Source organism: Mytilus galloprovincialis, chromosome 14 (assembly GCF_965363235.1).
Source record: "Mytilus galloprovincialis chromosome 14, xbMytGall1.hap1.1, whole genome shotgun sequence".
In the NCBI taxonomy this organism is placed as follows: domain Eukaryota; kingdom Metazoa; phylum Mollusca; class Bivalvia; order Mytilida; family Mytilidae; genus Mytilus; species Mytilus galloprovincialis.
In genome coordinates, this window is record NC_134851.1 from 6,649,108 (window position 1) to 6,660,125 (window position 11,018).

General features: G+C 33.2%; 1 protein-coding gene across 1 annotated transcript in view; it reads right to left on the minus strand.

Annotated features, from left to right (window-relative positions):
* Nucleotides 1-707: 707 nt before the first annotated feature.
* Nucleotides 708-11,018, minus strand: part of LOC143059216 (neuronal acetylcholine receptor subunit alpha-6-like) — a 10,413-nt gene continuing 102 nt past the window's right edge. Inside the window, exons 1-5 of the mRNA XM_076232696.1 lie at nucleotides 10,976-11,018; nucleotides 8,446-8,490; nucleotides 7,470-7,582; nucleotides 3,273-3,805; nucleotides 708-1,278 (exon numbers count right to left, since the gene is read on the minus strand). The exon at nucleotides 10,976-11,018 is cut by the window's right edge and continues 102 nt beyond it. Coding sequence (XP_076088811.1) covers nucleotides 821-1,278; nucleotides 3,273-3,805; nucleotides 7,470-7,582; nucleotides 8,446-8,472 — 1,131 coding nt within the window. The 5' untranslated portion in view covers nucleotides 8,473-8,490; nucleotides 10,976-11,018 and the 3' untranslated portion in view covers nucleotides 708-820. The remainder of the gene's footprint in view (nucleotides 1,279-3,272; nucleotides 3,806-7,469; nucleotides 7,583-8,445; nucleotides 8,491-10,975) is intronic.

Here is an 11,018-nt window from a genome sequence, read left to right on the forward strand (position 1 = left end):
AAGTACGTTTTTATTGAAAAACGCCCATATATAGCACTTCAACGGTTTCGGTACTTATACATCTTCAGATTTTATATGTTTGGCTTTGAGCGTTCCTGGTGAAGGTAAATCCAGAAAAGCGCTTCGGACGCAACAAATTATTAAATGTGTTGTTTTCACTTTTTTGACCTACCGATTTAGACTATTTACCGGATTTGTTAATTTTAACAAGAGCAACATGACGGCTAAAATTGTGCCATTTTTACTATAAAGTTTTTTATAAAATTATATCCTATACCCCTCCCGCTACTTCCGTCTTCCTCAGAATTCAATTTCGCCGGTAAATACTAGTGTATTTATACTGGTAACATTATCAAATTGTGTCACTTCGACAGGAGGCATACAGATCACACAAGGACACCAGTAGGTAAACAAAACAAATATCTATGAACATTAAATATCTTCCCAAAAGAGGCGTGGTTTGTGAAACAGTTGTATTTACAAAGTACAACCTGTAATGTCTGGGTCTTTTATAGCTTTTTATATGGTATTGGTTTTACTCCTTGTTGAAAGCCATACGATAGCCTATAGTTGCTAACAATTACGTCATTTCGTATCTGGTGTATATTTGTCTCATTGGAAATCATACCACATCTCCTTATTTTATATAGTAGTTATAATAAACAGGATGAAAATATTTTGGCAAATTGTTGTTATCAAAATTTATACTTTCAGACAAAACAATTGAAATAATTCAGGAATTCCTACTTTTGAAATGACCTCACACAGACGTCTGCTTGACGTATTGTTATTGATGACGTCACGTCTCAAAGCAGTCTGATTAACTCTCATCTTGTCCGTAAACATAAAATCCATAAAGTAATGTGATCATCATTACTGTTGTTATGACAATAACAAAAAACATATAGACGGTGAAGAAGAATTCATCCCAAATTCTGACTATTTCGTTCCATGTGAGCTCCTGTTCATCACCTGTTTTTTTTGTGTTCGCCTCGTTCTTCGGTTTACCACGTGGTTTTATTGTGTTCGCCTCGCTCTCCATAACATTGACGATGCATATGGTTTTTAATTTTAAGTCTTTCACCTTTGTTAATATTTCATCTTTTCTTTTGCAGCAGAAACAAGTGGAAATACGGAGAAACCTTTGAAAACAGGAAGTAGTCGACAACAGCCATTTTGGAACAGTGTTTTGTGGGAACTCATGATGACATCTTAATATAAACAGAGTTATCGGAATAGAAAGAATCCCAGCTATCAGTACAAGTAAGTTGTAAAGACCTGAAAGTAAAAACAATCTATAATCTCATATTGAAATGTATGTTACTTTCTTGACACATTCGGCACATATCGGCAGATGTACGGTAGCAGAATTTTCCGATGTTTGCCAATTGGTTATTCAAAATTTTATCAGTAGAATGAATTGACCTTAGAATCATCAAATTTAAAAAGGGAAATGACATGCATTTTAAAAAGAAATCATGTTTACATTTTTAACCTTTTATTTTTTTCCGAAAAAACTTTGATTAAAATATACAGAAGTCGATCATTTTCAATTCACATGTTAAATACTTTGTTAAGTGTGGTCGGGCACAAGTTATATATGCACATGTACATAGAAGAAAATTGTGCGCATGTGCCAATATCTGCAAGGAAAAGTAGCGCAGAGTGAACAAGAAAATCAAGACGACACTTTTGTCCCAGTAGGCATGGTGCCAATAATTTTCGATAATACTAGTGTAGACATATGTTGTTACAACGTATTTACACAACTGTAACCGAGCAGCCGGCGTTGTTGTATGATTTTGTTATCTGTTATTTAACTTATTTATCATGTATATAAATTTGCGTCTAAACAAATGACAACTCTATAACAAATCTATCCATTGGATCATCAGTGAAAACACATATTATATTCATAATTACTCTAAATATCAGCACTACAATGTAAAATTTGCAAATTAGCGAAAGCAATTTTTGTTCTTCCCTCTTTGGGATATCGAGAGAACACCATTTGCACTGTTTCCATCGCTCTAGACCACTCGGTCACCTCGACTGAACTAAAACAAATCCGCTCTTGGTGGCTTAGTGGTACACCTCCCTTCGTCAGTAGAATATAAAGTTGTAACACAGTTCATGATATACAAGACATGCAGATTGAATTTATTGCAGATTAGCTAAATTATCTATCCTAAAGGATCGTACGATGCAGTCACAGAAATATATCTTTAGATCAAGTACGTCTAATTAGACCTTTTGCCCCTCTTTTAGATATATATCCTTGAGAATCTGTTAAACAGTGAAACCGTTAGGATACTAGGAAGGATACTATGGAGAACATTATGAACAATTTGATATCGTAATAGACAAAATGTGAATATCTATATTGAATATAAATGTTTGGTGCATTTTCAGCCTTATTTTTTCCCTATATGTATATAAATATACATCGTAAATTTGCCCAGCACCAGCCGACATGAGTCATTAAGTTCTTTCGTAAAAATGGCGAAGACAAAGGTAACACGCTGTAAAAGATTCAAAGCTGAACGTGCGCCAAGTTGTTAAAGCTCCTAGGCAGCTGTCAAATAAGAGTGTACAGGTACCGTATATAGGGTTATTTTCGCGGGTGTAAAATTTCGCGATTTTCATTGATTAAGGTATACGAAATATTTTGGCGGCTATTATTTTGGCGGATTCAAAACTTAATCAATACCTTTACATGTGCACTTTTAAAATGGCGGAATTTATTTTGGCGATTTTGTTCTATCCGCAAAAATAAGCGAAAATTTATACCCCGCGAAAATAACCTGCTATACGGTATATCAGTATACAGGTATATAAGAACAAATGTCAGAAAGTGCCACGATAGAGTAGAGTTTACAGAGAAGATATTCAGATATAGAAGTGTACAGGTATAGAAGTGTACAGGTATAAATGTGTACAGGTATAGAAGTGTCCAGGTATATCAGTTTTCAGGTAAAGAAGTGTACAGGTATAGAAGCGTACAGGTATATCAGTTTTCAGGTATAGAAGCGTACAGGTATTCCAGTTTTCAGGTAAAGAAGTGTACAGGTATGTCAGTGTTCAGGTAAAGAAGTGTACAGGTATATCTGTATACAGGTATAAACGAACACATGTCAGATAGTGCAACGATAAAGCAGAGTATATTTCAGACAGTATACAGAGAAACAATGCAAAGGTAAAGCAGTTCAAAATTCAGACAATATAGAAGAATAATTCTACCGTTTTATATGAGCATAGTAAAATCAACTTACTGAGCACAGATATATTTACCGACGTTGTTGGCATATTATCCGCAACTAAAGTAAGGTATACAGCGTAGGCCAGCATCACAGTCAGACAATATCCAATCTTTCCGGAATCAACTCCTACTTTGAACACAAAACTAGTCAGAATAGCCAATCCAATTACTGGTAATATAATGTTCATTGCTATAAAACCAGGTCGACGAACAAATTTAAATTGTAGTTTAGCCATATCGAAAGGAATTTGATCACCTCTATACTCAATGTATACGGATGTTCCGTATCCAGCATACACCCATTCCCCGTTCTCACTGAAAAAATCCATAATAACTGGGTTGGTGTCAAACAAAATAGTGACTTCGTTATTCGAATAAGACCAACTAGATAGTACAATGGAACATTTCTGTGCATCAAAAGGATAATATGTGATGTCACTTTCACAATGTGTTGTTATCATCCTCATCTGTGCCCAATTGACCACGCCTTCCATCAATATTCTCATCATATTGACATCATCGTCTATAATACCAAGGTCTCCAACTCTGTAAAATACACATAATCGAAATCTTAAAAGTTAACTCGACCAAATTAAAAGCACAGTATACAAATTGACACAATTATCATGAACACTTATATTGTTTAAACGTGTTGTTCTTCATGTATCGGTAAAAAATCCGTAGCCCATAGTCCAATAGTGGTTATTGTTGCATGGCTACAATCAGTCATGTTTGTTTTTCATTTATGTTATAAAGTTTATACATGTATCATAACGTATTATTCCATCTTGTATTGGTTTAGATGTTTTCTTTATATTAAAGCCACCCCCTTCCCTTCCATATCCAGTTTTTGTTTGTTTGATTTAGTTTTTACTAGGGATGTCAAAAGATCTGAAATTTAATACTCGGATACTCGGTCAAGATACTCGAGTACTCACAAGTACTCGGATGAATCTTAACCGTCTGTTGAAAAGTATATATTTTAGGTGTGATGCAGTGTTTTTGTTATTACCTTTCATAAACATAAGAAAAACGTACTACAAACATAGCTTGCTCCTCTACGGTTTTTTGAGTCCGCGAATTACCGACCGCCGTTTCAACAAATAACCAATCATAATAGCAATTATTTTTCTGTTTGTTTTGTTTTTTTTTTTTGCACCATCGTTTGTCTGATTTTCTTTGTTTCTTCGGCCAGGACGATGTCAGCTTATTTTCGACTTTTGGGTTTGAATGTCGCTCTCGTAATTTCGCCTATCTTTCAATTGTAAATTAAATAATTATACTTAGTAGTTAAGTTTCAAATACAGAGTAATTAAATCAATTTAAATGTACATCTAATAGCAATCACGTTTACATAGAAGTCTTAATTAACAAACAAAATAAGTTTTATGGCTTGTGATGAGTTAATTATTAATCCATGAAAGTGTTGATCCGTGTACAAACACCGTTAAAAATGTCTCTAATCAGTTGTGTTGGGTTCACCGCAGGTCACTTTGATTGTGTTCTTGTTTAGAAATATGATGTGGTCATCAATTTCAGACGAAGACTGTTTGACTTTTTTTTATACAAGTAGTGCACATAAAAACATTCCCTCGGAAGGAAAGGACGTTGTTGGTACTTGTATAACTAATAGTAGCCTCAAGATAAACACAGTTATGTTCTTTATTGATTTTATTTAGTATTTAGTATTACGAAGCGGACATTTCAACGGAACTAAAGTGAGTGGAAATGTGAAGAGAAAATATCTCAAGATATATAACAGGCAAACGAGTATCCGAGTACTAAAACTGTACTCGAGTACTCGGCCTTCCGATCGAGTACTCGAGGACTTGAGTACTTATTGCCATCCCTAGTTTTTACTTTTCTTTATTTTTTGTCCTGTATTTTCTTAGACCTAGACCCTCCTGTATGAATGCACACATATCCATAAAAGTATATATGCAATATTCGTATCTTTCTTGTGTTTCGTTTATTGTTCTGTACATAAACCAGGCCCTTATTATTTATCTCATTCCAATTGTTGCATCTCACATTTTGGGGCGCACTTGGTCGAAGCCACGGCTGGTGGACGTTTCGTCCCTGAGGGTATCACCAGCCCAGTAGTCAACAGTTCGGTTTTGACAATAATATCAATTATGTGGTCATTTTCTTATGTAGACGAAACGTGAGTCTGGTGTACTCAATTATAATCCTGGTATCTTTGATGACTATTTACACCACTGGGCTGATGCCACTGCTGGTAGACGTTTTCTCCCCGAGAGTATCGCCAGCCCAGTAGTCAACACTTCGGTGAGGACATGAATATCAATTATGTGGTCATTTTCATAAATTTCCTGTTTACAACTAAGGATTTTCTTATCCCAGGCATAGATTACCTAAGCCGTATTTGGCACAACTTTTGGGAGTTTTGGATCCTCAATGCTCTTCAACTTTGTACTTGTTTGGCTTTATAACTATTTTGATCTGAGCGTCACTGATGAGTATTATGTATATGAAACGCGCTTCTGGCGCACTAAATTATAATCCTGGTACCTTTGATAACTAATTAGAGCCTGGTGTAGGGTATCGGGTTTGCACGTTGAATTAAAGGCCGTATGGTGTCTTAATAGTAAGTAAATTCTACGTCATTTGGTCTCTGAAGGAAAATTGTCTTATTTGCGATTAAACCACATTTTTTTAGGTTGTAGGAAGACAATAACAATCAAAACCAAGGAGTAAACAAAGACTCATAAAACCAAAGGACATTTACATCAACAGTTATAAATAATAAATAAGAAACAACACGAACTCCACTAAAAACCGGAAGTGAAATCAGGTGCTCCGGAAGGGTAAGGGTATTACTAATATATACTTATTATTTTTACGCGATTATCACAGGAAGAAAATCTCGTCTTGTTGAGCTTTTTTCCTGTTAATATCGTATTCTTATGCATTTTATGAGTTCCTGCAATGTACGAATATTGTTTTAATCCTACAATTTAACATTTCAGTCTAAACATGAGAAGAAAACAACATCAATATATGATGTCCTAGCTGAACCTGTATATGTTCAATTCCAACAGTTGAATGTATGTCTCATAGTAAACCGTTCTTTTGATTGGCTAACAACTTTCGCGAGGCGATATTCTTTACTGCACGTGCTTCTTATGAAGACACCATCAATAAAGCATAAGGAAACGAACGAAAAGCTTGATATAACTCGTAATAAATATAATTAAGTATTAACCGTTATGTTGTACTGACGCTGAAGAGTTTAGGTAAATTGGCAATTTGTCATTTGTAAATGCAGTTTTGCTCGCGCAGCGTAGCATTACAAAATGAAATAATACGTTAGATCTGAAAATAAATGAATATATTTTGAAATAAAATAAAATTCTGTTAAACTTCATAAATGTCAGGGTTAAACATAACGTTATGCAATCGAAATAGTTAAAACTGAAAGTTTTTACGTTACTATTATGGTTCAAATGTGTGTAATATCTCATGAACGGTGTCTTTAAAGTAGTTGTTGTATTATATCAATCATATTGTAGTATTCGAATATTTGTTGTTATCTTACCTCCTATACATTTCTAGGAATATGTTTGGTTAAAAGCGTCCGCGTGGAGACCGTGTATATTTCATAGTAGGTAAGTCGGGAGGCGGGGCTTATTTCATACACGGTTAGTAGTGGTGCTACGTCCCTTTATATTCCATATTAGGTTAGAAGGGAGGAGGGGTTTATTTCATACACGGTTAGTAGTGGTGTTACGTCCCTTGATAAAAACAAAACGGTAATGAAAAAAAATATTAAAGGTTTCTACAGACGATCGGAAAAATTGATGATTAAGATTGAAATAAAGTCATAAAACACATTTAAACCTAACAAGTTGTTATTGTTGGCATCTGTTTTTGTAGCATCAATGGAAGTAGTTTCTTTATGCTAACAGTATTGAAGACTTGCTCATTTTGATAGGTCACTAGTCTAACTTTCACACGTCAAGATAGTCGGTTAGATAAATTCATTACATAGTGTGCTAGTGACGTAATACGGTATATATGAGGTCAGTAAATTCCATATGGGGATTCGAGCTTCGCTCTCACCCCACTTGGAATTTACTGACCCCATATATACCGTATTAGGTCACTAGCACACTATCTAACTAATAATTTAAGCAATTCAATACATACAGGCGCTTGCATATTTAAGTTTGAAGACATATTTACTCACGAATTCGCTATAAATAATGTTGGCCGCCATGTATATGCAGATGTACTGAAGATATAAGGTATTGAATTATATGTAGGGTCAGTATCCCAGGCTAATCTTTCTTCGTTCCAATGCTGTAATAAAAAATACAATGTGACAGGAGTAGATACAATTAGGGTTATTAAAGTTATCATCACAATGAACAACGTCAAAGATAAAAATTAAAATTCTGTGAAAGGGTCGTCATTTTTTGTGTGGATTCCATGCGGCTTGTATGTTGTAATGTGTTGATCAAAAGTTTCTCAATTGTATTACCGCACATTTCCTCAAGAAGCAACTATTTTGTAATTATTGGTTGAATTAAAATGTACAAGGTATTGTACACAACTGACAAGCATTAAAGACAACTGACCAAGTATTTAAAACAACTTAACAAGTAATCGTGACAACTGACCAAGTAATTGAAACAATTTACTAACTTTTTTTAAATATTATGTTAGACAACCTATCAAATAGTTATGAAAACTTACCAAATGTTTCTAAAAACTTACCAAATGTTTCTAAAAACTTTACAATATAAAAAAAGAAGATGTGGTATGATTGTCAATGAGACAACTCTCCACAATTAATGAATGGCTATTATTTATTTTGAATTTATTGAACCATAAAATTAATTTTTGACTTCACATTGAATAATCCGCGAAGCGGATTATGTAAAATGTGAAGAGTCAAAAATTAATTTTATGGGTCAATAAATTCAAAATAAATTATTGCCATTAATTATAAATAAATTTCTATCAAAAATAAGGCTCAAAGAACTTTTTATATCATTTATATTAACAATAACAACGTACACACATGTTGGCGTATGAATACACAACGACAGAGTGGGCGTGTCGCCATAAAAATTGTGAACATTGAAAATAAAACTAATACTTTTAACCAATCAAAAGACAGTTAATACACCAAATTTATTTATGTATTTATGAAAACTTACCAATTGAAAATATCCAGCCATCGACATTGTTTGATCTTTAATGCTCTGAAAAGGGAATACAATTTTAAAGTCATATAAAATATGAGTTCATCCTCGGTGTGTTGTGTTGTTCTTTTTGCACAGTCTTTAGCGTTATGCGTTGTTTTATTATGAATGTTTGTTATCCTTTCGTCTATTTCATTTTTTGCGAAGGTTTGGTTTGGTTTTTTATTTGACTTATGATTTTTTTAAATGCTTCCTTGGTTTTCACTTCTTTATTAATGAACATGTTTTTTTTTCTAAAAACCCTTTATACATAACTCTTCACTTTAATTATATTAAAGAGGCGAAAAATACCAAAGGGACATTCATGGTCGACAAACCCCATGGCAATAATAGATCTAAAGATAATCAACAGTAAACAAACCACAACATAGAAAACTAAAGACTGAAAAATAAACCCCACAAAAATGACGGGGGTGGTCTTCTCGGGTGCTCTTGAATGTTAAAGACTGGCTTTAGACTCGCGGTAGATGTATAACGGGGTGATCTCGGGTGCTCTTGAAGGTTTAAGACTGGCTGTAGACTCGCGGTAGATGTTTAATTTTCCGAAGCATCATTGCTACTACATGTAATAGTAGCTGCGATATTTAATCTACGCAAAATGGTGAATCTTTGCGAATTGTCTTTCCTATCCGTTCTCTCAAGACTTGAACAATTAGGTATTGACATTTTTACCTATTATATCTGTTTGTATGTTCACACATTGTTGTCAATTTATTGGAATACATTTAAACTCTTTGAAACAAAAAATAAGTAAAAAGATATAACTAAGTTTTATATTAGAATTGACAAAATAATTGTAAAGAGGTAACATATAACATGTTAAAAATATATAAAACTTAGTTATATCTTTTTACTTATTTTTTGTTTCAAAGAGTTTAAATGTAGTACTATAATAATTAAAATATCAAAATTAGTTATAACCTTTAATTTGAAAAACTAATAATTATTTAATGAATGGCTATTATCTATTTTGGATTTATTGAACCATAAAACTAATTTTTGAATCTTCACATTGAATAATCCGCGAAGCGGATTATGTTAAATGTGAAGAGTCAAAAATTAGTTTTATGGTTCAATAAAATCGAAATAAATTATTGCCATTCATTATGAATAAATTTCTATCAAAAATAAGGCTCAAAGAACTTTTTATATTATTTATATTAACAATAACAACGTACACACATGTTGGCGTATGAATACACAACGCCAGAGTGGGCGTGTCGTCATCTAAATTGACAACATTGAAAATAAAAGTAATAATTGTAACCAATCAGAAGACAGTAAAAACACCAAATTTATTTATTTTCTAATAATAAATAGGTTTTTAAATTTAAGTTGTTGATTAAATTTGAGAGACTTTCAATTTTTTAATTTGCTATTTTCTTTTACGCCAATACTTAGAACAGCGGTTAGGACATCCTACCTAAGATAATCCTTAGATAGCTTCGATGAGCATGCTGAGACATGTGGTAAGATGGACCTAACCTTATCATTATTTCTGTCCTTAGAATATCTTAAAGGACCGATCTTAGAACAGTTTCGATGAACAGGCCCCAGTTCTCATAATGTTATTATGTAACAAATATATTTTTATTTATATGAATAAATGTCTTTTATTTACTGGCATTTATATTTTATGCATTAAGCTTAATGCCTGCACATTTCTTTTTCAGGATTTAAGGTTAAATCCTAGGATTTAAGACTAATGCCTAACATCATTTAGGCAATAGACGTACTGCCTAGGCGCAAGCTTATTGCCTAGGATTTAAGCTTAATGCCTAATTTCACATTATAATCCTGGTACCTATGATAACTATTGCCGCTAACATATAATAATAACAAGCCAGGTTTATGATAGTTATTTTCCATTCGTTTGATGTGTTTGAGCTTTTGATTTTTGATAAAGGACTTTCCTATTTGAATTTTCTTTGTAGTTCTATATTTTTGTTATTTTACTTTTAATAATACGAAATCTTACGTAAGTAAAATCAAAAATAAAAAAAATCCAATTTGAAAAAAAAAAACAGTATTGCATTGAGCAGTTATGCTTTGAGTAAATTAGGAGTTACACATGCGCCTCACTATTTTTCCGCAAAAAGGATCAATTACCCTGTGTACACATGTAGTTTCGTAGTTAAAGTGAAGAAGAGTTCGCGAATAATAATTTATCCTAAGCGAAAGCACTTAACATGTGTCATGCTAAATGACGATTTTATATTGCACAAATTTGTTTAGCATAAAGGTAAATTCGGACAACCTCCTACCCCCTTCCATCTCCAAAGCAAAAGCAAACACATCTTCTCATACTCACTAAAAATAAACAAACACACATTTTTTCTCTCTTTTGAATTGGCACAAATTTTATATCTTAGTTTGCGGTGCGGGCTGTAATTATGAGAAGTAATATGTGATAATTGTATTTCATATTTAGCCGTGTTGCGACAAAATGATGAAAGCAATCTGTCAAAAGTTCGGGAATACTTACCAGAGAGTTAAGAGCTGTTGGGGTGAAGGTCAATCCTAATTCA